We start from the raw sequence: 27404 nt of genomic DNA, 5'->3' as shown, positions 1-27404 counted from the left end.
CCATAACCCAGCCTTTAAAAAGGAATGTGAAATAGGCTTGCATGCAATCGTACAATCATGCAGTGTGCCTGATCCCTCCACACAGCGCACACAACTTGGATACTGTACTAGAAAAAAACAACAACCCAAAGACACACACATACATATACATAGACAGGAATATAGATACTGTGATACAAATATAAATTGAAAACACACAAACAATATCTGTTTGTGTGTATCTGCCCTCTTCTCTCTAACCCATGCTGCTGCTGCTGCTTTCAATGATAATTCAATAATAATAACTCATTCACATGATCTTTTGCTCGCTTTCACTGCCCAGCTACTTTCTCACTCTTGCCAAAGCAACCTCCTGTTTTCATGAGATTCATGCCCTTTGCTGTTTGCTTCTTTCCCACTAGGGGGCAGTGGTACTACATAGATGGCTGCAGGTGTGGAGGGAGTCCTATCTACTCGGGAAGTTTCTCAGCATGTTAGCGGACTGAGCTGCATATCAATGAGTTATGATGAATAATGAAGGTTCGAGGAGGGAGAGAACATTTTGTTATTAATGTGAATCTGTTGTCTTTCATTTAGATTGCAGAGTTTGTCCCTTTGTAAAGAGAGGTGTGTTGACACACTCTTATGGCGGGATGGTAATTTACTCAGTGTGTGGGTATGAGAGTGTGCACACAGCAACATGCATCAGTAGCTGTCACTCAGCTGTAATTAGAAGGGTCTCTCTTGCTGTCCTTAGATAGGCTTTGAATTTACTTAGCAAACACTGTGTAAATGTGCTCTGTGTGTGTGTGTGTGTAGAGAGAGGGAGAGAGAAAAAGGCTGTGTTCATGGCTTGTTTGATCATCTGATTTGTTGCAAGAAAATGTTTTAGACTGCTTTTTTTTGGCATGTTTCTGTTAAACAGACCTATTTTCTACCCAGTTTAATTTTTAGTGTGTTACACACGCACGTTTTGAGTTTTTTGATTAGTGTATTTACGCACATGACAGAGTGTGAGGGTTTGTGAGGGAGAAGGGGAGAGACGTGTGATGTCTAGAGTGGGGATCACATTCAGCCTGGGGGTAGGTGAACCTATTGTAAACAATGGATCTGACAGAATCTGGGCCTTCACATCTCCGCCCCCTGTGCGTGCGGGTGTATGCTTGTTTGTGTGTGTAGACCTTCATGCAAGGCCATCCGAGGCCACTGAGGAACTCCAGGGCAGCCTGGCCTCTCTGACTGAGCATGTCTTTGTACCTCCTTTCTCCAGAGCCTTCTTCTGTTTGAGGTGAGGAAAAGGTGGAAGCAGGAGGAAGAAGAAAAGGAGGAGGTGATTTGAGGTGGTGCGCGTGAATGCAGCCATGGCCTGTAGCCGCTGTTCATAAAGAAGCCACACAGTGGAAGCGAGACCAAAGGAGACAGATGACCAACAGGTGAGATGGTGTCCCGCATCACCTACTGGCAAGTGAAACACATCTGGTGCTGCAACTAATTACTGTTCTGTGGTTTTTGTTAACTAAGTCATTGTTTTAACAATAAAACAGAGTAATTATATGACTTGACAAGTTCCTACAATTCAAGGTAACATGGTGAGATGCTTTCATTTTTTTTCCTTAAATTAACTGATAAATAATTAATCAGTAGATTAGATAAATGAATAACTTTATTTTTTCCAGCAAATCCAAAGTTCACTCAGTGTAGCAGCTCAGATGTGAAAACCTGCCTAAGTTAAAAGCTTTAGATTTGGGTTGTTTACCACAAAAAAGCAAACAAACAAACAAGAAATTGAAACAATTCACCTTTGGCCTTTTTGGACATGTTTAACAGTATTAACCAGCTAATCAAGAAGCAACAGCAGAAAAAAAGTCCAATCATTAACATAGTGATTAGTTTCAGCCTCTTACCATGTATTACTGTTTCTGGGTTACACATGTTTCTCTGCTCTAACTCTTGTAAAGTCAGCCCTTTTGTAATTTGCAGCTCCAAGAAGAAAATTTGAAAACTTTATACTAACAGGATGCTTTTAGCACACAGGTCCTGCAGTTCCTATATCTAAGTCTTCCTATAGTATGTAGGAAGGACATTTTTTGCAGGCCTAGTCTGTTCTCAAGCTTCTCATTGCTTCCTTTGACCTTTGACAGTTACCTCTCACATTGTTTCTGCTTCTTGGAAAAAACAATATTTTTTGTGTGCTCTGCTGTTGCCTCCTGTTTTTTTTTTTCTCTTCTTGTTTTGGGTACAGGTTGTGACCCCTCACGATGACCTTTTCCTCCTCTTCTCTTCCATTTGTGCCTCTTTTTGCTCCATTCCCTCTCTCTCTCTCTCTCAGGATGAAACTGAGGGGGAGGTCAGCTTGGCCTTGGCAGGTGGCCTTCCTTGTTGCCTTGGTGATGCTCTACGTTGACCCAGTGTCTGCTGGCAACCGTAACCATCGGGGACCGACAGGTACACCAGGTCTCGATCCAAGCTCCCCTTCCAACACCAAGAGAGGTTAATTACACTGTCACTTCAGAGGTGTAACACATGTTCCCTGAGCCTGTCGCTGACTGAGCCATCCACGTCCTGGAGGAGGGGGACGAGCGGGCACAATTTGCTCCGTTTCCCAGCATGACAGAATGTAATCTAGACAAGACCTCGTTTTAGTCTTGGATGCAAATACGTCTCTATTTGAGTGATCCAGCCTGTACAGATACAAATGGCACTTAAGCTGTCAGGGGCTGTCAACACAAATAGATCAGTGTGGGTGAGATCTGATCTATTCAGAGTGCAGACATGCAGCAATTCGGGGCCAACGCTGTGGTTCTCAAGAGGCCTGTTAGTGGTTTAGTGTTCGCAGTGCCATAAAACAGGGTGTATGCCTCACGCTGAAGAGACCCGTCGGCTCATGACTTCTAATCCTCAGGCTTATAATTGTCAATGCTCACATTAATATGCACAACTCTGCAGCCCCCGCTTAACTAGAAGAAGAAGATAGAGACCATGGCAAGCGCTGACTTAATTCAGGCCTGCGAGCTACATCTCTACTCTAGCTTTAATTTCCATAAGTCATGGAGACAAGCCACCCTAAGCAAAAAAAAATAAAAATGACCAACAGAGTCTTATTAAAATTTCATTGAGGCTGACAACGGGGACAGTTGTGCTGAGTCACAGCATCTTGTGCTACAACTTGTTGGCGGCAACCTCCCCTGTCACCTCTTCCTCGCTCTTAATTATGACAATTTCTTTAATTATCTCAGTTTCTTCACTATTGCTGCTCGCGTTTTGCAAGGTGACCTTTATATGCCACAGAAAATGCTACCAGCATCCAGTCTGTTCACTGGCTGATGGCATTAGTTTCCTTTAGACAGAGAGGAGGCTGCCTGCTTATGGCAGGGACACTACTAATTGCAGGCCTTGTGTGTTGTGAAGGTCAGCATCGGTGCCTGCCCTCTTCTTAGTTTCTTTCTCGCGGTAAAACAAGATGTCTTCCTCTGAAACTGCTTTTTATTTGAGGGTTTCCTCTAATTGCTGGAAGTTTAGGACTTTTCAGTGATGAATACAACATGACACTCATAATGCCGAGGCTGAGGAATAATTGGCTGTGTGTTATGAGGGCTGTAAAGATTTTCCAGAGGCAGTTTTACTGCTGTTTTGTTTTCCTGATCATTCAGACATTTGCTTGTTCCTTGCGGTTGTACCATTTGCTTCCACATGGTGGCTCTATAGGTCAAAAAATAGCCAGTGTTGGCTCTCGGGCAATCGGCATTTTTTCAATCAAGCAGACATAACACGACTAAGAGTTTTTAGAGGAAAGGAAGAACATAATCTCTGTAGCTCAGGTTAACAGCACAACGTGCAGATGATTCATTTGGCGCGGTTAGTAGCCGTCTTCTTTGCACACCTGCAAGACACACTCAGCACATGAGAAAGATCATCTAGCATAAGTCTTGCCTTCACAGCTCATTTCTCAGTTTGCCCCCTCATGAGCAGAACAAAGCTGTGTAGCAACACATACTTGAACACAGCTCCATTTTTTAAATGCTATTCCTTTGGACACACACCATTTTTTCTTTTTCTTTTTTTAAAAAAAAGGCAAATAGAGAAATTCATAAGCTGCATTACAGGAGCAGTAAATGTGATCCAAGACATACCAGTGTCATGTACTGTTGAAACATCATCCTTTCTCAATGGTAAAGTCATTGTCTGCGCTCATACAGCAGTGCTTCGCAAAAATATCTGAAATTCTCTTTTCTTTTCTCGGTTGAATGCTTGAAATTAGATTATTTGAGATTAAATTCAATCACTGCCTTGCAGAACTGATATATTTCCATACACTCTTATCACAGCTTGTTATAGCACACTTAATCTGGGAACCCATCAGCTATTGCCTGATATGCAGATATCTGTTTACAGAGATTAGAGGGTGGTTGGCAAACCACACATTTTGTTCTCGTGGAACAGTTACTAATCTGGCAACCCATCATAAATCAATTTATAGCATGTTGATGGCTCTTCTTTGCCCACCCTGTTCATGCCAGGAGCCTCCTTTTAGCTTTAAACTGTCTCTGTTAGACTTAAACAAACATTACGCCACATCTGCATGTCCATCTCTTTGAGAATACTTCCTGTTTTTGCCTCCCCTTTAGGCTGTTTCTAAGATGACTCCTCAAAAAACATACCAGGCAAGGTCAAGGGAGTAGGATTTATTGGGGATACTTTTGTTCCACAGAAGCACCTGTTGTGATATTTAACATAAATCTGTGTTGGGCCTGGTGTGGACTTGTGAGACATTGATCCTGTCAGGATTGATGGGTGGTGCAGGCCTGGAGTAGAAAGGAGATGGGGCAAAGAAGGTTAAAGAGTGGGCTCAAAAAGCAGAAAATAGGAAGATATGGAAATTTAAAAAAAAATAATTTTTGAGTATATTTTGTAAAGGAGAAGTTATGAGACCTGGTCTTGTGAGCTTGCTCTGTTGAAACTTAAAACTTGACCTGTGCGCTCTACCAGAGATAGTCAGTATGTCTTTGCTAAACTGGCATTGCTGCCTCTGACAGATTTGCTAGATACCTGGCCTTTTATAGCAATGTGCATGCTTGTCAGGTATTGACAAGGGATAGACACAGTTTTTTTTTGATAAATTGTACAGTGCTGCTGCTTGCTGATGTCTGTCAGAATACATCAATCGCCTCGCTAACCCATCAGTTCAAGGGAGCTCCGTTTGTCGGCCGCCCGGCTCTCTCCCTTTTGCAGGAATAGAAGCGTTTAGCCTTGCCAAGTCTTTTCATCTCAGGCTCTATTTAACCAAGATGGCCATAACAGAATGATTTAAAGGCAGCACTATGACATTAGATACACTGTTATTGTATGTATATAGCTGGAAGCTGGCTGCTCACCACATGAATTTTAAGCAGATAAAGGGTGAGAAGCAGAGGCTGAATGGGAAGCGCAAGGGCTCAACTCTGAGGGCTCACAGTTGAGCTTCAGTTGTTAATACTCTTACTGATACTGTTCTGATGATCAGACTCCTTTTTTTGGTTCAACTTTATTTTGTTTCTTCTCAAATTATCCTCTGAAAATGTTCCGTTTAGTGGTAAAACTCAAAGCATGCAAATGCAAGCTAACAAGTTGGGCAACACAGGACAGCACCAAAAGAATTTGATGATAATGAAGGCAGAGAAACACATTTGTGCACATATCCACATGCCACCGGTGATATGGAACAATAGGTGAGGAACAAAGGGAACAGAAATGAAGTGATGAAGCTCTAAAAGCATGATAACTTTTTTTTTGTGCAGTTAGTTTCACAGCAGCAGGCTCGACTGTAGGGTGCAACTGAACTACATGATTTCCTACACAACTGTTGTACTGTCGCTTTGAGTCCTGTGAAACAGACTAGGTTTTTATATATGAAAGAAGAATCAAACAATTAAAGTTTCATAATTTTACTTTACTTTTTACATCAGGATGCACTATATTTGGTTTCACTGAATAGCTCGCACTACGAGTGGCTATCAGATTCAGCCTTGTGAAAACAGGCTTTACGGGAGACTTTTTGTTGAACTCTAACCTATGGAAGCCCGTTTCCGCCACTAAATAAAAACAAAAAAGCTAGTATCCATAACTCTAAATTTCGAGTTATTTTCTCGAAATTTCGAGTTAGCTCTGCCAATCAAAAATATACGTGAATGAGGTCGCTTTCTTGTTACCCGGAAGCATATGGCGCAGAGGAACGCGCACTCAAAAACGGATCCCAACAAATTGGCGCTTTCACGAGTACGTTTGCTGATAGTAACACCATGTGATTCAGCTAATAACACAGGGATTTCATCATTTGTGTAGCCAGGCTGAAAACACTCAGCAATCTGTGCATTCACGACTGGATGTAATACCGGTAGCTTAGCTGTAGCATTTGTAGCTGAGGGCTTCAGCTTCCGGGTAACAAGGAAATGACGTCATTCACGTAGATTACTGATTGGCAGCGCTAACTCGAAATTTCGAGTTACTTTTCTCAAAATTTTGAGTTAATAAATCGAAATTTTGAGGTAATATGTCAAAATTTCGAGAAAATAACTTGGAATTTTGAGTTATGGATCTTTTTTTTTTTTTCTAGTGGCGGAAACGGACTTCCATACTAACCAGATTAAATATTGTAATAAGATTTTGGTGACACGTTGGAAGCATTGTGTGGATGAAACGGTACATGAAATGACCAAATGTGAGCTACATTTTAAATAAAATTTAAATATGGCATTAGGTCTCGCCCCTAATGGGAAGCCAAATTGCCACTTATGCCCTAAAATATGCAATTCTTTAAAAACTATTTCACTTTTAATAGTATCATAAGCAGACAACATAAATGTATATGGGAACTGTATCATATATCACATTAGGGTCATTTTTTTCATGGTATTGTGCTGCATTCTCCAGAGTGAGAAAACTACAGTGGCCCTGTGAGGCCAAACGGACTGCAATTTAAGAAAACACCAGCAATAAGAAAAACACTGCAAAAAAACCACAATACACAACGGAAATAGGAAAAACAAGAACAGAAATAGGAAAAACGAAAACAGAATTAGGAAAAACAGATTTCCAAAAGCACAAGGGAAGTGTTTCTGGGGAGACAATAACCCGACGGACCAGTTGCAGGAACCAAAATATGCCAGGTAAGTGTGTTTTAATCTCATGATTCATGTAATACTGATGGCGGATTTTCAGGCTAATAGTTAGGCTAACACACTTCCCTCTCATCCTTTCTTTCCTGACAAAACCGATAGATCCTCCACTTCTTTTAAGTGTCTCCCAGCGCAATTCTCATGCAGGCTAGAGAAACTGATCAGGAAGGCTGGCTCTGTGGTCGGCATGAAGCTGGACACTCTGGTGACAGTGGCAGAGAAAAGGACACTAAAAAAACTGCTGGACATTATGAACAATGCTGGGCATCCTCTGCACACGGCCATTAACAACCAGAAGAGTCTGTTCAGTGACAGGTTGCTTCTCCCCAAGACAAGAACTAACAGACTTAAAAACTCCTTTGTCCCACACGCCATCAAACTGTTTAACTCCTCTCTGGAGGGGAGAGGGAGGGGAAACAGGAGGACAAAGGAGGGGGGAACAACTAAGCTGTAGTGCCTCTTCACCTCACTGTACAATACCTTGTGCAATACTTTTTGTAAATAGTCAACAGTGCAATAGACCTCAATACTTGAAATGTGCAATTCACTTGTATTTTTATTTTTTATTCCTATTTATTCTATTTATCCCCTTCGTATATTTTATTTATATTTGTCTCTGTATTTATATATGTGTGTGTGTGTGTGTGTGTATATATATATAATATTCTGTAACTGTAACTTCTGTCGGTGCTGTGCTTTTTGGAAATCGAATTTCCCAGAGGAACCCACCCGAGGGATTAATAAAGTTCTATCTTATCTTATCTTATCTTATCTTATCTTATCTTATCTTATCTTATCTTATCTTAGCATATTTTGGTTCCTGCAACTGGTCCGTCGGGTTATAGTCTCCGCAGAAACACTTCCCTTGTGCTTTTGGAAATCAGTTTTTTCCTATTTCCGTTTTCGTTTTTCCTATTTCCGTTGTGTTTTGAGCACTTTTGCAGCTTTTTTCTTATTGCTGGTGTTTTCTTAAGTTGCAGTCCGTTTGGCCTCTCAGAGCCACCGTAGCGAAAACAAAACTAGTGCAGAAGTACTAAAAAATGCAGTTCCTAAACTGGCCACTTGAGGTCTGCTCCGAGAGCATGTCAATCCCCATAGAGTACCATGTTAAAGGGCTCAAATTGATAGCGTTCAGAAGCAGAAAACTAAACACTGGTTTTGAGCATATTCACTGTGCTCAGATGACTCAAATGCAGATTTTGACTGACAACACAAGCCTGTTTAGGCTTCACTAATCCCACTTACTATTCTGATCCTCTTCATCATGTTTCGTACCATCTGGGGCATTTTTAATGGAAGTATCTGCCAAACCATCCAAAAAACTTGTGCTTCAGTCTTGGTGCGTCAAATTCTAGTATTTTATTCGTTTGTTACTTAACGCTAATTAAGATAACTAAAGATAACTAAAATGCTAATTAGCAGATACATGAATCTGTGCAGTTTGATAACTTCTCACTTCACCCTCTGATCTAAATATGGTTAACACAAAATCAGTGTTGATTTTGACAGCAAAGTTTCAACTATAGTTTTAGTCATTATTGAGGCAAATCCTAAATATCATGCAATACAGTGGAGTAAATCTGAAGTATGCTATACATATTTTCCTTGACATCAAATGTTAAATCTGTCCGTGTGTCTACTCTTCTTTCGTCCCAATCGCTGACATTTTGTCACGTTTTTATGAGAAACAGGGAGCATTGGAACTCCCACTGTGGAGATCAAAGTGTGCGCATCTAATCTTATTGCACAAGGAGATTAATTCTGACTGACTCACTTCCAAACTTGTCCCGCCTTTTTACACAACTTAATTAGTTCTGATTGGATATTGTCTAGTAGTTTAGTTATTAGTTTTTTGCTTTGGTATCGTCTTGTTTTCGTCAGGAAAAGAGGTCATTGATGAAAACTATGGAGAAAATTATTAGTCAACAAAATTAACACTGCATTTTGAAGCTAACATGTTAACCATATTAACATCGTACCTTCAAAATGCAAAGTCTAGAATTTTGGCAGTTGACATCATTTATACACAGTCAGTATTTGCCAGCAGTGAAGTAGCCCAAACGGACTATTTGCAGCTTTCTAATATGTTGTGTTATTTAATTTTGTTTACTTTGTTACTGTTATTACTGTCTTGGAGCAACTATGATCACGTAATATCTTGTGGGATTGATAAAGTATTCTGATTCTGATTAAAGCACCAGCACCTGCCTCACCTTTCAGACCCAGAGACTGTGTGTGCATATGCTCATAAACTCACTGTCACTAGGGTTGCAAGCCTGTTGTTTTCTGGTTGAACTGGGCTTCTTTTGACATGTTCCTGCAGTCCGCTGGTTGGATTAGACCCATTGTGCATGAAAATTGCATTCGCGTCTATAAAAAGCAAATGTTTTATTTTACCCAAATCCCACCAAACTGAATCCAAATCAACACGTTAAACCACACTATCACACTTACTGTGCACACACATGCACATAAACACTCCAAGTGAAATGCTCTGTCCTCATTTAGTTATATTACTCCCCACAAAGACTATATAGGAACACTGTATGATTAACATTACACTATGAGAGAGTGAGAATGAGAGTGTTTGCAATGATACCAAATAAAAGCTTTACTTTCTTGTTTCTGGGCAACAAGAGTGGGCGATGTTGAGTTGATTCCTCCAGCACAGTTGTGATGGATTTATATAGCACTTTTCTAGTCCTATTGACCACTCAGAGCACCAAAAGGACGCATCCTTTTAAAAAAGATTTTTTTGATAGAACCTTTTCCTACGACCCCCACTTATTGATTCATTAGAGGTGCTAAAGTTCAGTGTCGTGACCTAGAGCACTTCACATACAGACTGCAGGAGCCAGGGATTGAACTGCTTTCTGATTAGTGGATTGTACTACTTGCCTGCTGTATGGCTCCCAAACCTTTTACTGACTGAAGCATTTTTATGCTGAATGGTAGAACCACAGCCAGATCTAACTGCCGGCTACCATACATGCTTACAAACTTATCAGTGAATCAGCTCATCTTATATAATATTTTCCAGAAATTAGTTTATTATATTTAAAGGCTATTTTACACCTAAACACTGGACAGTTTTTCAGTTTTTGCTCCTACTGAAGCAAATCCCTTCACCATTATATAAAAACTGTATTTTATTTTTTTATTGTTACATTTTAGCCACATAATGTCACCATAGATTTTCTGAGTTTCACATCAACAAACCACAGGCAGTCTAAGCAAAAATATGTTTCGGTATGCAGTGTGTTGTGTTGCTCCTCGATGAACGCGACAGTGGCAACATCTAAAATACTCTGAAGTTGTTTAGAGTGTCCTTTAAACTGTCTATGAAAGAAAGCCTCTTAAAGCATTTACTTGAAGAGCACCTTGGTCTCTTTTTCTTCTTCTTCTTCATTAAGCTGCATATGTATACTCTAAGAAAACCCAGCAGAGGCTTTCTGTCTCCTGTCTTCCTTAAATAATGGAAATCACATTAAGAGAAGGATGTGGGCTGTTCTCATACCTTACATCAGCCTGAATTTGCCTTATTTGCATCCATTTATACTTCGTTGAGATTTTAATTAGGGTACGTGCCACGGACAGACAAAAAGAATGTGCATAAATGAAGCTGGGAAGGGTTTATCATCCACTGCTCAAACATACCCTCAAAGCTTTAAAGTTTTCAAACGTAAACATCTTCTGCCCAGTCCTGATATAGGCAATAAAGAGAGAAGGCCAGTGTACCTCCTGACCTCATTATGCCAGCGGAAGGCGAGCTGCTCTTTGTTCTCTCTGCTGCCTGTGACACTGCTTTCCCTCCTCCTGCTTGACTCTCTTCCTCTCTTTCCTCTCTCGTGCTAACAAGCTGCCTTTTTCCTGAGATAAGGCCAGCAGATTGAGCAGTCTTACTCAGTTCCAGTTCTGCAACAGCAGCAGAATAATTTCTTATTTATTTTGTACAGGCTATAAAATTGTGCTTGAATTAGATTTTCTTATTTTTACGCTGTTACTTTGAGCTTCAGTTGTGATTATTGCTGTTGTAACTATGACTTAATGTGTAGTTCTTGTCCATTTGACTTGTGCTGAGTTTGATCTTTTCTTGATTTTTATCATTACACAGAGCCTATATATATGTTTGCGTGTGTCAGTGAGTGCATGTGCAGTGTGCACGGGTGTAATCCAGCAGCTGCTCCAGCCTCAGGAGAGCCCGAGACAGAGGAGTGAGGGAAATGAAAGTGGAGGGATGATAGCGGAGGGGCGCCCTCAGAGAGCCAGGGATCATTGATGGGGCTCTCTGGAGAAGAGAACAAACAAACTTTAAATCAGAAAGGATGAGAGGGGCCATGGCCTGCAGAAATGGAACCCTCTGCTGAGTGTGTGCGCTGTATGAGTGTGTGTGCTTGTGCACACTTTTGTGTCTGCCTGTAAAGCCCATTCAGCTTACCATGAAAAGTTTTGGAGTCTGGGTATAGTCACGTACATAAATGAAATCTGGGCTTATGGTACAGTATAACCAAGGTTTTTCCAGGGCTGTAAAGAGGCTTATAGGTAGTTATGTCGCCAGCAGAGTTTGCTGTGCTCGGGAAACGGTGCCAGAGACTCTCAAGAGTGCACAACAAGCTTTGAGAGGGAAGATAAGGCAGCTGGAATCCATTCAGAAGCCATAAGCAAAGCTTAGATTCACTAAACATTGTACCCAACAGTTTTGGTTGGCGCATTTTCCTTTAGGTAGGTACAAAAACCTTTCTGCTAAGGGATTCATGGGTTTATTCATGTGCTGAGGGGAATGTAACATTAACACAGTGCGCATTACACACTTCTATGCATTACTATGTAACATAATTTACAAGTCATCCTTGCTGCCTTGTACATGTGACAGATCAAGTTAAAGTATAAATGGCTGCTCTCGTGAGCTTACTCCTAAAATGAAGATACAGTCACCTTTTAGTCCCTGAAGACTCTGAAAAGAAATCATGTGTGAGGGGGCAAGATGTTCAGAAGGAATTCAACAAAAAATACCGAAACACTCACACACATAGTACCACATTTTGCCACTGTGCAGAAAGCTTTGGGTTTGTGCTACAACCCCTCAGGTTCGTTTGTTGTCCGGAGAGTCTTATAATTAACCAGACCAATGCCTGCTGGGAAGTGAGAAGCTAATAAGAGACATTAGAGGTGGCTGGTTTGTTGGAGGTGTCAGGTAAAACAATTATCCTCACATATATCATGACTTTAAGAAGCACACACAAATGCAAGGAACCAAACACACAGACAGACGTGCATGGAGATGGAATGATAAAAACAAAAATGCAGATGCAAACGTGACAGCGATTTCCTCTAACTAAATAAAGTGCACACGTCTCTGCTTAGATCAAGTGCTTTGTCTGAAAGGAGTCAAAAAGAAATGATTATTTTTTCATATGCTGTTTGCTTTTTTTAATTTCCCTCCATGCACACCATCACGAGAACAAGAGTCGCCTCTGTGACAGAGTTAATGAGGGCGCTGGGCTGAGAATAAAAGCAAAATATCACTAAAAAGTGTTTACTTATGAATCAAAGACTGAGACTGGAATAAATCAAGGAGTTTAAACAAAAGTAAATTATTCAGCAGATCTGTTTAATCCTCAGAAAAGCTGGCCCGTATTTGATTGTTATTTGCGGCGCAAATGTGTTTGAATTTCGACTCGATTATTTTCAACAACAAATGCCAAAACACCAACAAAATCTCCCTTACAGTCGATGAATTTCAAGCAAATAATCCCCCCACCCTTTTTTCCCCTCCTTCTCTCTCTCTCTTTCTCTCTCTCTCTCTCTCTCTCTCTCTCACAGCATCATACCAAGTGAAGCAGGGGACATGTGAGGTGGTGGCGGTGCATCGCTGCTGTAATAAGAATAAGATTGAGGAGCGCTCTCAAACCGTCAAGTGTTCCTGTTTCCCGGGGCAGGTCGCTGGCACGACCAGAGCCAGACCCTCCTGTGTGGAAGGTAAAACTACGTGTGAGTGTTAGTGTGAGTGTGTATATCAGGCCAAGCGTCTCTTCCAGTGGTTCCTCATTTATACAAAACAAAACCCGATGTGAGAATCTCTTGAAATGAAGTAGAATTAGTGATTCTAGTGGAGCTGATCACCGACCAACAGCCTGAGTGGATGTTTGGGCTGAAAATCAGCCCCGTCTTCTAACAGCGCACAGGCCTGAATTTGTTGGGCATCGTTGCTTTGTGAAACACATAAACAAGTAGGGTGTGCTTTCGGTTTCTGTGTTTTGTGCATCATATTGCAGACATCTCCCCCACAACACTGCAGCAGAGTCTCTCCATTTCTGCCAGATCTTTTTGGTATCTGTTGGAAACCTTTGCGAGCGTGACTGGAATTCCAAATGAAGATTTTGCAGGTTTGGACAGTGCTTCGCTGCACAACATGTTTTTGTAATAATTGACACGCTGCTGAATCCGGCGGGGTCACGAAGGCTAAAAATGGTTTTAATTATCTTGCATCATTAAAGTTTCTACATGAAACTTCTCACCTAAAACAAATCATTACTAGATTCATTTTGGAGATATTAGAAACGTAAATAGATGAGTTTAAATTTGCTGCCAGGTTGGATTCTGTCTGAAAATGACTTTTTTTTAATGGCACACTGCTGCTGGATTGAAAATGTATTTTCAGTTTATTTCCCTATAATAGAAGGAGTGAGATTGAGAGTGAATTCACACCATTGTCTTTACTTAAATTAAGATAGGATGTTTACTGGAAAATGAATGTAAAGCACCTTTAAGTGGGTCTTGAGTAATAGGATTTTTAATGTGTTAAAGTAAACCTGGATATATCTCGGTCCTCTTTCACCAGCGGTTTGGGGTTCATTGCATCCCAAGGAGATAACATGAAAAGTTAAAGCCACTAATGTCGGTAATGTTTCTCCTTGCCTTGCTAATTCCCCCATGCCATATGAAAGGAGAATCAAAGATATGACATCAGATTGGATACTTAAGCTGCGGTTTTAAAGGAATGCTGGTATATGGGACAGCTTAACGTTTCATATCCAGTCAGGCCGCGCGAGTATTTGACAGATGGTGATAGAGAAAGTATTTTCTTTGCATGTTTTTATGGGTTCAGACAGAACATTTGGGTGATTAGCGAGAGGAATGTTTTTATAAACAAATAAAAGCATGACATCAAACCCTTATGTTGGTTATGATTTTCAAGTCAACAGTTAAATAAAAATGTTGGATTCTGAAAAACGACAACAACAAAAATATCATCAAGCTAATTAATCATCCACAGACTTTCGCTCAGATACACAAATGTGTCTGTTTATACATGCTGAGTGTGCGGCTAGTAGCGAAGATGGACAGACGAAAGCTGAGGGTCGTTTTCATAGACCTCTGTTGCACCCGTTTGTCCGCATCGAGAGCTGCTGCCCAGCAAGAAACAAGCAGTGTCACTGACCCCTATCATCCGCAGACGCTCCGCTGAGATCAGACACACACACACTGTGTCAGCCAACCTCATCCAATCGCACTGTATTAGCCCCCTACCAGAAGAAAATACACAGTTGTTCAATACGTGAGCGGAGACACTACCTCTCCAAAGCATGAGGGTTATTCATACTGTTAACGTCACCTCGGGAAGGGGACTGGAAGCTGATTCCACACTTGCAAACAAATAAGTAATGAATCTACACAAATAGAGTCTTTGATGTGAGATCTGTGGGCAAACTTGAAGTGATGTCTCTTTTTTTTCTGTTTCAGATTTGGAGCTAGATCAGATTTCACAGCGTTTGGTTTATTTTCCATGAAAAATAGCGTGTTAGCCCCATTATCACTCTAATGCTGTAAATGAATGATATGGTAATTATCAAGAAGGGTAAAAAACGAGCCAAAACAAATCTCATTCACCCCGGCTCGCTGTTTGTTGACGTCTATTGACAGACAGTGCAGCACACAAACAAGAACTACTCACAGTCATTTAGTTTGGCAAATGGCAACTTCTTATTAAAATGCACATTATTTTTGACACTTGGTTCCCAATCCTACAGCTGTGCTATTGCTACATACAATCGGCTTTAATACAACTTCCCATTTTCATTTGAGTCTTCGTTTTATCTGACTTTGCAAATGCCCGCACGCTTTCCACCTTTACTAGTCAGGGCTGTGCACACACTGCCAGTCTGTGCCAACCTCCAGGCACTGAGTTGCTATTGCTGCGCGTGACCAGTAGACGGTGCTTTCCCCATTGAAATAACTTTAGTAACAAGCATACCTGCTGGTTCATTTCAGCACCATTTTCACCCAATAAAAAAGTAGATTTGTTTTTTAACCTCTTTGATGAGTTCCAAGATGGGAACTATTGCTTGATAATGATAAAACCAGGCAACCATAGCAAAGATGATTGGCTTTGTAATGAAAGCCAGGATAAACAAGGAATCACGTGAAACTTTGCTAACCCTTCAGAGCAGGCACTGCACTGATTCCTTGCTTTTATTTGTTTACTTCAAAGACGTGGTCTCGTTTGCTAAAAGGAGGAGTGACACTAATGAGAACCTAATGCACTCTGCGTGTGATTGAGAGTTAGTGATGGATTCTTTTTGATGGTCTTAATCACTTTTTTCGACTCACACGCACGCACAGACTGCGTGGTTCTGCCGTCACACCGGTCACGAGGCTTTCTAATTTTCTATTCAGATCTCACCTCGGACTCTCACCTCCTCTCACTTCCAAATCCAGTGCTCAGCAGCACTTATCTCATGAGTCAGGCTTGACCTCTGAGTTCACAGTTCCAAAAGATCTCACCTCATCCAGGGTTTTCTTACGCACACAAACACACCTCAGTGCACGCACACATCCACGCGTGCTTCTCTCTCCCCTTTTTTTTGGCTGGAGCACTGATGGAAAGAGACAACCCCCTCTCAGCAGGTAGCCTTTGTAGAAAAGCCATAGTGTAAATGGAGTTACATTATTGATGCTGGCTGAAAGAGGAGTTAATGGTGAGAGGTCCCATTACTGGGCTGCTGCACTGCATGGTGGGATACGCTTTTTCAAGTGAACTCTATTCATCACAACAACCCTGAAACCCACTTCTGTATTGGCTTCTTTTCTTTTTCTTCTCTGTTGGAATTAGCGCTGGTGGCGTGTGAGAATAAAGGGTTTGTCCTGCAAAAAGTAAGGTCATTTGGAGAAGTCTAAATCTGCGCGTGAAGAGTTTGCAGAGGTAGAATTGTTAACCGGAAAAAAAATAGAAGTCAAGCGGTGAAGCTCTTTTCGGGCTAACGCTGTAGGAGAAATGCACCCTGTCCACTTCTGAGTGGCTCACATATATTTTATATTTATATATCCTAAAAAACAAACAAAACAGGTCGATGTCAAGAAAAGAAGTGCAGTAGCAGAGTTATGTTATGGAAATGTTTTCCTTGGTGTCACACTACGCTAATCTATCTTTGAAGGACAGGAACAAACTGTTGCAAATTGTGAACAGTAACAGCAGCTTAGCCCAGAGCCTCTTTATACCAGACAGCTACAGAGGATGATCAGTTCCATCGTAAATGCTGACGGCCACCCCTTAGTTGACGAGGTTAGCAGTCCCTAAATGCAGGACAAAGCTGTAAAGAAACAGCTTTGTCCCATGTTGCTATTCTTTATCTGAATAAGTAATATCGGTTCCATTGATTTTTAATTTGTGATTTATTATGATATTGTTTTTAGCTTCTTGGCCTTTTTTTTATTGTATTTATTAGTCTGAAGGTTTGCAGTTGGGGTTGTAGTGAAGCCTGGAGCCCTCTCTCTTTTCTCTCTTTTATTTTTCTCACCATGTGTTTGTGAATATTGTCCAGGGTCTGTGTTTGATGTCTGGTAGAAGGGTTGTCTGCTCTTTTAACTGCAAAACAAATATGCCTAGAGGTGCCAATAAAGGAACCTTGAACCTGAAGATTGACCAGATTCACTAGATGTAAAGGTCCCAATTGTGAACACTATCACACAGTGTGAATTTATTGATGTAAGCAGCAATTGTAACAATATGTCATAATAAATAAACCTCTGCACTTGTATCATCAGAGTAGCACCGGCATCCATCTGATCTGCTTTCTCTGGAGTACACTTCTGTACAAAAGCAGAAAGTTGCTCATAAAGTGAACTGAACTGCATGTTTTTACGGTGATTTTTTTGGGTACCAGACAAAATGACTTTAAATCTTTTCACAGTCACTGTCATTAAAGTATGTTTGGCGGTGGGGGACGAGAGAGAGCACGGCGACCTGATAAAAACGGTGGCTGAGTGAATTTTGCTCGCTGTGTGATATGGTGACAGCCAAACTGTGTTTCATTGCTGGGCCAAGAAATTTAGTTAAGTGTTTCAGCACACATCAACCTGCTGTTGTTTACAATAATATCTGCTCCTTAATGTCATGCTTTTGAAATTTTGCCAATCTGTTCTGGTGTATGTGCATAACCATAAACCGCGTGCAGTCTTTGTCTGACAGTTATACCGATGTGCTTTTCACTTTTTTGCTTCTTCTTCTTGTTTTTTGTCCACATACCTGGGTGTGCTGGCATGGATGTGCGAGCTGGGGCAATGGAGATAAAGTGTGTTAGTAAATCATTGTAGAAAGAGATGGATGCCGCTCTCCAACTGCTTCTGCACTTCAGGATCACTGAGTGGAACTGTTACAAAGCCTGGGAGCATTCATATATCTGGGTCCACCTCCAAACTGCCTATGGGTGTGTATGGGTTTGAGTACATGGAGGTGCATCATATTCCCTTTAAATAGTGATGACCTCGGAGCAAGGGCACAGGAATGCTCTGATTGTGCATTATAGCTTACACTTACTGCACATTTGGGACTGTATAGATGGACACATGAAAACCACATTACATCTATAGTGCTCAACAGACATGTGCGCACATATAAATGTGTAAGCACCCAGACACAGACACAAAGAAACCCTCCTCTGCTGTAGTGTATATATTCAGCTGCTCCATCATGTGAGTTCAAGCAGTGCCTTTGTAAAGTATTAATGGGTATACACTCCCACAGACACATGCTGTGCGCACAGTGTGATAGGATGTCCTGGCTAACATCAAACAGGCTACAGCATAGTTACACAATTGGATAGGTAGTCATTAAATTAGTTTTGTTATATCAGGGGCTAATTGGTTACTTTAGATGAAAAGGTTAGGAGTCAGGGAAGTCCCTTTGAACTTGGTGACTTTTTTGCATTCAATGTGACAGATACATTTTTTGCCCACTGATGAACTGAGGACGAGGTGGGAAAGGCTCAATCCATCAAAAAAAGGCTGTATGGATGAAAATGTACATTTTTTACTGTGGTACATCATAAAAGTAAAGGTCATGAGAATAATGAATAATGTACTATAATATAGCTAAACTATATTCATTACCATATCTCACCCTTAGAGGGTAGGCCCTGAGTAGAGGTGCTACATTCAAAGCAGCCAGTTTAGGCGTTTGGGCATTTGACCAGCATGCTGCCTGAGTGCCTCTTGGTGAGGTGTTTTGGGCATGTCTAACTGTGGGGAGGCCCCAGGGTAGACCCAGGATATGCTACTGAGGTTGAGGAGGAAAAGAAAGAGAAATGATTTAGATTATGCATAACAGTTTTTTTGTCTTTTGAGAGTTCTATTGTGTTGACCTGGTAAAAATCAGAAATTAAAGCAGTGTTAGAAATCAGGTTTATATTTTTGGCATCGAGGTGAATGGAGGTGGTGTTTTTTTTTTTCAGTCAACGCTTGTTAATTCACCTGCTAAGCTGGAGCACAGCATGCATTCTTGAAGTGCTAATTGGCAAGAATCAAGGCATTGCATACAATAACTGAGCAGCGTTGTGCCACAGGGATGTGAACAAAATATCTTTTTGCTTTCATGCAGTGGAGAAGGAGACCTGCAATTTCAACTTTGTCCACTTGATGTCACAAACATTACAATATCAATGCAAGCAGTGGCAGAGAAGGCATGAACAGAGGCGGCGCTGGGATGAATGCTCATACGGCTGACATGCTTGTTTGCACACACAAAAATGAAAAAAGTGAAGCTGCAGCTGGCAGAATGCTGAGTGACATTTACCAGGTGTGTGCTAGATTGACATGTTGTGATCAGTAGCGGGCGAGCAAAAGCTGTAGGCACCCTCGTAGCATAAAGCATCCGCAGACCTTATTTAGACAACCCAGGAGACTCAATGAGAGCCAGGGGAATAACATACTGTAGCTCCATTCCTCTCTGTTGCCTAATCACCTGCACCTTAAACAAAGCCCTGTCTAGACGTTTGCCCTCAGCTGATCCCATGCTGAAAGTTTGCAGGAGAACTTAAAAGGCATTCTGAGTGCAGCTTCTATAACGACTGCGAGTAACTGTGATGAAATGTATGCCTGAGCTGCAAACCTTTTTTTAATTAGCATGGGCACCTTTTGTGAATATAAATGTAGAGTCTTAATGAGACTGATGCAATTAGAGTACGTAGAGCTAAGGGGGAGTTCTTGTGTTAAATGCATTTTTCCCTGAAAAAATGTCTTTCTGTTTGACGAACTTGGCAGTGATTCATTTTCACTGGTACTTGTTGAACATTATTGTGAAAAAATTACAGGCAAGACTGTGGAGACACAGTGGAAAGTCGTCATTGTCACTTTAGCTTAATAATTTTAAAAGCAACTCAGCTGATGATTGTTTTTCCACTTTGTTTTGTTTTGTAAGAGAGACTTTAACTGAGACCAAAGAACAACTGTTACATGAGTCACGAGTCATGTGGTATGAAGCAGCAAGCAGTAGGTACTTAATGTTGCTCCCTTATTTCCTGTGGAGCCCCCACATCGGCTGGATCTGCCTATTGCTCAGGTGCAGAATTTTGCCACAGATGTCCTTCCTGATACCCTTATGTGCTTGCTATGTCTCAGGCCTCAGTCACACAGGCCGAAAGACCTGTTGGCGACCATCTGGCAGCCGCTGATCATGAGGGGGAAAATGTGCACCTCCTGACTAGTTGTGGATCATTTCTTCGGATTTTCCTGCCAGTCACTAGCATGAAATGGATCACAAAGATGTACATGATGCTGCACTGAAAGGCCCGTTGCAAATCCTTTGGATGGCAGCAGATTCCCACCTTTGTTGTCTGTAGCTTGCATGGAAGACACTAACTTGTCTGTGAACACTTGCTAATTCCTCTCTGAGCTAAAATGAAACAGTGTGATGCAAACTGGAAACGGAGACCATTTGTCTTCAAAGTAAAAGTTGTCCTTATCGCTGCAACCAACACATCCCAAAAGGCACAGATTTTCTTCGAAGGAAAACATTCTCCACTGCTTGGTGAATAGTTTGTGTCTGCAGACAAGTTGGCGTCTCCCATGCAAACTACTGGGTGACAACAGCAGTTCCAAGGAACTTTTCAGTTCAGCACCATATACACCTCTTTCACCAGTTCATGTGACCAATTTCAGGTTAGCAAATGCCAACAACCTCCAGCAACTGAATTTTTCCTTTTTTTCTGATGACCAGTAGCTACCAGGGTGGGTCACTGACAACTGTGTGGAGCTTTAGCATTTGATTTCAAAGTGACTGCCAGCAGCCATCATTTACTATTGACAACCAGGGGAATGCACATTTTTCCTGATGGTTGCCAGATGCTTGGCGACGGGTCTCTAGGCCAGTGTGACTGAGCGCTAAGACAGCACACAGTCTTCCATAAATCCATCATGTATTGCTTATATGCTCTTTTTTATTTGTTTTTGTACATAAAAGGCATATGTATATGCCATGCAGTTTAAGAGTTTTGATAGTGATAGTGGACGAAGTTGATTATTTTTGGACAGGTCGCTATTTAAGCCGGTTTCTGGTCTATGTGCTAAGTTAAACTAGCTGGAGGCTGTCTGTGGTTTCATATTTACTGTAGAGGCTCACGAGGGTCAGTAGTGTTAATATAAGTGGATTAGTGAACTATTCAAGATGACTATCTAAATCTTCTAAATGTAAATATTGAATTTCAGTCATTCAAACCGTTGCGCACCTGAAAAGCTTCCTACTGGCCTCTAAACTTCCTCCATCAGTACAGCGAGGAAAAATACGGCTCCAGTGGAGATAATTTCAGAACTAACTGGTGCACAGTATTGCTGTAATCTTTTTACCATTGACCTGTTGAGATCTCTGTCTGAATGCCGTCCAGTACTTGAATTATCCATGACATCACAGGCCACGTACAAACTCGTGTCCATTTTCTCACTTGACAGGCAGGTTCTTATGTGTCATGCCCCACCCTCCTAGTAATAGCATGAGATAAGGTGCAATAAACACTAACTCCATAATAGCACTCAAAGGCCATGCCTAGTAGCTCTATATAACACTCTAGCAGTACAAAGCACTGTCGTTGACACTGTAATGGCCACATTAACAATCATTACACAGCCATTGGTTTTTAGAACCGCTTACTGCCACTGAGCTCATGTATCATAACAGTGTGTTCAACATTAGCCTCATCATAGCGGCGAGAGGTTTTTTTGTGTTGACTGGGCAGCTTCAAGTTAGCTTTCTGCTTCTCGCCAATTTCCACTCCGCCTCAATTTGCTACTCTCCTCTTCCTGTGTTTTCTTTGTTTGATCTGCTCCTTTCACCACTACAATCAGTGATAGTCATCCTCAAACGGCCTCTTTCCTTTGCACCCTTCACTCTGCCTCCCCGAGTTCCTCTCACTGCTCATTTCCTCACTACAAAGATGTTTTCTTGGTGAACAGCTATTATTTAGTCTTGTCTCCCTCCCTCCCGCCCTCCTCTCCCTCTTTCTCTTAGTGGCACTGTTTTCTTCTCCCAGAATGCTTGAGAGAATTGGCCCATGTTCTTTTGCATTATGCAGTTGAAAGTCAATTTTCCTCACAATACCAGCTTATCTCATTCATTTGTTGGAAACAGCAGATATGAAAAAAATTTCTTTCTAAACACCATCAGTCCAGCAGCTTAATGATGATGAAGTTGGGGAGATGGGATTCTTTTTTTCTTTCTGCATTCACCTTTGAGACTAAAGGATGGACAGATGATGAGTTAGGAGAGCGGGGACTGAGTTATTCTCTCTTATTCTGTCTCTTGTCTACAAGGTGGGGTCAAATGATCTGTGAGATTTGAGTGCCAGCTGCTAAGATGGAGGAAACTTTAGCTTTTAATACCGGATAAACTATAGCTCAGCCCAGACTGCATCCACTTTCCTACCTGTGCAACAGGATCCAGTAGCTCAAGACCATATTTACCAAGTCAGGTACATTTTCAGTCGTGTGAGGACATGCTTGAAAAACTATAATATTATGACATTCACAAAAACATAGATTCTGCACTGTATAGATGTGCAGTCAAATATGAGCGAATGTGCGGCATTGACCATGTTACCTCATTGTTCACCCACATGAGATAGTATTGCATTAATATGAACCATGGCACTGGAACTAAGTGAATATGTCAGATGTCATACCGTTATTCTACATATAAAAGTGTCAAACCACGGCTGGAATGACGGTGGGAAAGTGTTTTACCATAACGTGATCAGTTTTCATCCGAGACTACAATAAGAGAAGAAGGGTGCATCAAGCTTTGTTCACTGAAACACAGAAAAACAGCTTTTTAACAGATCCAGGAGTTGCTAACAAAGAACCCAACGCCACAGCAGTTCTGTCAAAGCGGCAGCTCTCTGAAACATCATCATGCTGGGATGATTTGAGTTATTAGATTTGGTTCAAATATGTCCTTGACTGGATGCTGCCGTTAATCAAAACTTAGGTAATTCTAATAATTAGAATTATTTCGTTTAATACGATTAGAAAAAATATAAAATCTCCACAAGTGTTTTGTTTTTGTGATCCTGCATGCATATCCTGCCGTCCAAGTTTTTCTTAGTTTGAACAGAATAAAAGTTGTTGCAGTCGGTAAATAAAACACAGCTTCTAATTGTTTGCTTTAGTACAAAGAGCTCTTTTTGCCCTGCAAAAATCATACAGCACTTCAGAATCAGCATGTTGTCTTAAATAAATGAGCCTTTTTTTATTGATAGAATTTCTTCTTCATAATCCTATTTTTCCCTTGGTCTTATGCAATATGAATAATGCTGGTTCCATTCACTTAATGTGTTTTGCTGATTTTGCATGTAACAAAAGGCAATTAAATGATAAGCAGAAATTTCATTTGAATTACAGGAAGTCACTGTCAGCTCCTCATGCAAATTCACACATCTGCACAAGAAGCAAAAAAAAAACAAAAACAAAACACAAACAAGTGAACATCAGCAGTGTTGCAGGAGGGAACTTCTCAACTCTTCTCATTCTACTTATGAATACAAAAAACCCCAGTAATCTTTATTCACAGTGTGCTGTCCATGGTTCTGGTGGTTGCCAGTGATCAGTGTTAATTATTGCATGGTGTGCTGGTCACGTTGGTGTTGTAAATTTGCCTTATTCTAGCCTTTTGCTCTTCATGTCATATAATCCATTTACTAACCCTCCGTCTTTAATTTTCTCTCTGAACATCCGCTCACTACTCCAGCGTCCATTGTAGCCCAGAAGTGGTGGTGTCAAATGCAGCCATGTATGGATGGGGAGGAGTGTAAGGTCCTTCCTGACCTGACCGGTTGGTCCTGCAGCACTGGCAACAAAGTCAAAACCACCAAAGTAAGAAGAATGCATTTGTCTGTTTGTCTAAACCTGCCTGCTCTCTCTCTCTCTCTCTGATGTGAAATCACTGATCAACGCTTCTCCTTTTCATGGATTTCTTACCTGTGTTTTTTGCGCTTCTGCAACGTGACCTACGTGCAGTGTGTAACTCTAATTATAGCGTAGCCTTTGAAATCTTTTCATCAGCGTGCTACAACAAAGCGTGTAAAATTATCAGTGCTCACATCAAAAAGTCCCACGAGAATCATGTGATGTCCAAAAAAAAAAAAATACAAAAAAATGCATGTATTACCAACCTAACTAACATTTGATGTAGATAGATATGACCTTGATCTTCAATTCAATTGATTTCTTTTGTCTGTGAAACATCTTGCTTGAATTAGTGTTGAGTAAACAAACTTTCAACTTGATGACTCTTGCTAGTGTTCATATTGTATACGCCAGTATATGAAAAGAAAGAACTCAGAAGGGCTTCCCAAGCAAATTAAAGTTGATCTTGTAAACAGAGATTGTTTGAATCTTCAAAATGCCCACAGAAGACTGCAGTCTAATTTAATCACTTATTTCAGAGATCATTATAAATTACAAAGAAAATACAGCGCTAATCAACAGGCAAGCCTCCAGGTGATTGTTTGTGGAGCTCCTGTAGCCGTATCTCTTCAGGTAAGACGAATCAAAAAGAACAAAAAACAAAAACAACCATCACAGTAAACCCGAGACCTCTGTACAGTCTAACCCACACAACCGCCATGTGATGTCGAGTAAACTGATGCTATTCATATGAGATAAATTGATTTAAATGAGGGCCCTTCATGGCCCTTTGTAATCTGCTGAAGTGTGAAAGTTAATTTGTGGGTCTGACGACCAGGCAGTGTGTGTGCATGCGCCAGAGTGCGTGCCGTGGGATGGAGCAGGTGTTTATTTACAGGTGAAATATAAAAAGAGAAACAGTTGGACGGGAAAGCGGCGCAGGCGCCATAAGACTAATTGCTCAAGAGATGGCATAACAGAACAACATCTGTCGCATTCATTAGAATGCATTATGGCTGGGGCCTTCCACAGAGGCTTCACAATTAAGAGTCGTAATTAAATTGGTGAGTGGGGTAGACTGAGGAACAGAGGCACTGCCGAGCTCAGTCACAGGCAGTGGAATTAATGACCCTGGGCCTAACACCAACTCTGGGACTGATAGGTGCAATTATCCCTGTTTTGTTGCACGTTGCCGTCTCTCTTCTTCTTCACTCCCTTCCTCTCCTTTTTGTCCCTCCTACCTTGTCTGATGAGGCCTTTAAGCTAACTGCATCAGTGGACATTAATTGTGAATTTGCAAGGTGCTTTGGGACTGGCGAGCAGTTACTTGGAGACTTGGTGGCAGATGTCACTGTAGATAGTTGCAATGAGACATCGATTCCTTGGCAACTGCTCACACGGCCTTGCTCTCTTACTTTCTCTGCAGCTCTGCTCTTTACACTGGGTCTCTCTTTCTTCCTCTGACCTCCTTGTACCACCTCAGCATATTATTCACCATGATGATCAGTATATGTCAATCTTTCTTTCACTCCCACACGGCGTAGGTGTGTTGTAGAAAGATGCATAGATTGCCTGACTGAGGCATCATCATTTAACAAGAAACAGCAAAACCACCACACCATGAGATCTGTATTTTCATTCTTACTTAATGTAGTTTTATTTGCAGGAGTGGAACAAGCAGAATTAATATTTTATGCATGAACATATCTGGTCATTATACAGCATAAACACACACCGCACTGGGTTTGCTGGGAAACAAGTTCTTTACATCTGCAATTACACTCCTTCAGCTCTCTGTTCAAGTGTAAACAAACCATTGCAGCTCCAAGACATGTGAAATTCAGCTTAACCAGTTGAGACACTGTTGGTTCTTGCAATCAGACCACCGGCTAGACTGCCAACAAGCTCTTTTGGTCCAATGAAAAGGACACAGAGGCTGAAATACAAAGGAAATTGTTTGACTTTAAATATTCACCCCTGACATCCGATTGTCTCTTTCAAATAGAAACATTTGTTCAGCCACTGTGAAGCACTTCATGTGATTAGATGTCTCTGCGACCCTGATTCTCTTCTCTTCTCTCTCTTTTTTTTCTTTTTAGGTCACCCGATAGCAAGAGAGCCACCGAGCCATGAGGAAACATGAAGCTTTCCATGTGGAAAGGATGGATGACTCACACATATTGTATTTACTGTAAGATGCGGGAAAGGAAAGGACTGCTGTCAAGATATCCATCACAAAATAATGGGATCAAACATACTCATCACAAACTATGTTCACTTGGCAACATGGAGCCACGTGTACAGCATATGTAATATGCTGGTTGTTGAGACCAATGGACTACAATCAGGGTACCAGTGGACAATAAGGTGACTCTTTTTTTCCAATAATGAACAGTTTGGATTAATCAGAAACGTTTGATTTCAAACTCCAATTAAGCATTTCAAAGTATATATTTCAACAAAGCTTACTGGGACGAGCGTAAGATGTGAACTAGAGGCGGCGCTGAGAGTGTTGCTGGACACGGTTCAAACCTGTTGAACATATACTGGAAACACTGGCGGCAGTCTGGATGGGTACATGAGATTTAGCAGCTTATAACTAGCAAATAGCAAATTAGATTTAAACGGCTCTTGTGGGTCAAGTCACTACCACAAAGACTGTTTTGCGGGAGTCATTTTGCAGTTCTAATTAGGAATTGCAATAGGATCATAACAACATATTAAAAATTCATGTAAGATATTTGCACTAGTCGAAGCCGTTTGGGAATGTTTTGTTTTTCTAGATATCTCCCATCTTTTTGCTGTGGATGTCACATGAAACTGAAGGTGAGCATTTTGTAAAGTGTCTGACACTTGAAGTAGATAAATATGTATATCACACCTCACTCATTCTGAGTAGTTATTTGTTTAAAAAAAAAGGCTCAGACTGTCGAGCTTCACTTACATACAGCTTGGTACAATATGAACTATTAAAGTGTGATTCATCCGTCTCATTTTTTTGCCCAGAGAAATTTTCCAGGCTCGGCCTTCAGAGTTATATAGCTTTGATCTGTTTTATTCGGTACTGCGACATCTCTTATTTTGACTGTTGAAAGGAGGACCATAAATGCTCAAACAAGTGTGACCTGTTCTAATGTTGTTATTTCTTTCTTCCTTCTTTTTTTTTCCTTGCTGAAAATGTTTTCCAAATATTCTGGTTCTTAATCTTTAAAAGCACCACAGATACAAACCCACCGCACGATGAGGTTTCTTTTTAGCTTCTTTTTATTAGACGCGTTAGTTTTTTTGCGCGCACGTTGCCTATCCGGTCGTTAAGTCTGACGTCACAAGCCGTGTCTGGGCCTAAACTCCGCTGCAGGTCCATATATCAAACGATCACTATGGCATTACTGAGAGTTGAAAAACTGTCTAAAGTCTTTCATCTTTAATAAAATGATCAGCGTTCTGCTCTACCAGGTGTAACAATTGAGTTTAACATCCAGGCATCCATGAAAACGGAATTTATGACATAAGTAAAGTAAGTAAAGTTTATTTATTAAGCGCTTTTCATAGACAGGTAGTCACAAAGCGCTGCACACAGAGATTAAAATAAACAATACGATAATT

The 27404-nt window shown here is 41.0% G+C and overlaps 1 protein-coding gene across 2 annotated transcripts in view; it reads left to right on the top strand.

The window, feature by feature from the left end:
• Positions 1 to 27082, top strand: part of tafa4b (TAFA chemokine like family member 4b) — a 38203-nt gene extending 11121 nt beyond the window's left edge. Inside the window, exons 2-6 of one of the 2 annotated variants that reach the window (XM_042213543.1) lie at positions 1250 to 1412; positions 2309 to 2469; positions 12954 to 13109; positions 23641 to 23765; positions 25898 to 27082. In XM_042213543.1, coding sequence (XP_042069477.1) covers positions 1333 to 1412; positions 2309 to 2469; positions 12954 to 13109; positions 23641 to 23765; positions 25898 to 25909 — 534 coding nt within the window. In that variant the 5' untranslated portion in view covers positions 1250 to 1332 and the 3' untranslated portion in view covers positions 25910 to 27082. The remainder of the gene's footprint in view (positions 1 to 1249; positions 1413 to 2308; positions 2470 to 12953; positions 13110 to 23640; positions 23766 to 25897) is intronic. The other variant, XM_005945455.3, reaches the window with a different exon arrangement.
• Positions 27083 to 27404: the final 322 nt, after the last annotated feature.

The sequence above is a fragment of the Haplochromis burtoni genome, unplaced genomic scaffold, assembly GCF_018398535.1.
Source record: "Haplochromis burtoni strain Fernald_Lab_line unplaced genomic scaffold, NCSU_Asbu1 Contig_451, whole genome shotgun sequence".
Lineage (NCBI taxonomy): Eukaryota > Metazoa > Chordata > Actinopteri > Cichliformes > Cichlidae > Haplochromis > Haplochromis burtoni.
The sequence above is the reverse complement of the archived record's forward strand: the minus strand, read 5'-3'. Positions and strand labels throughout refer to the sequence as shown.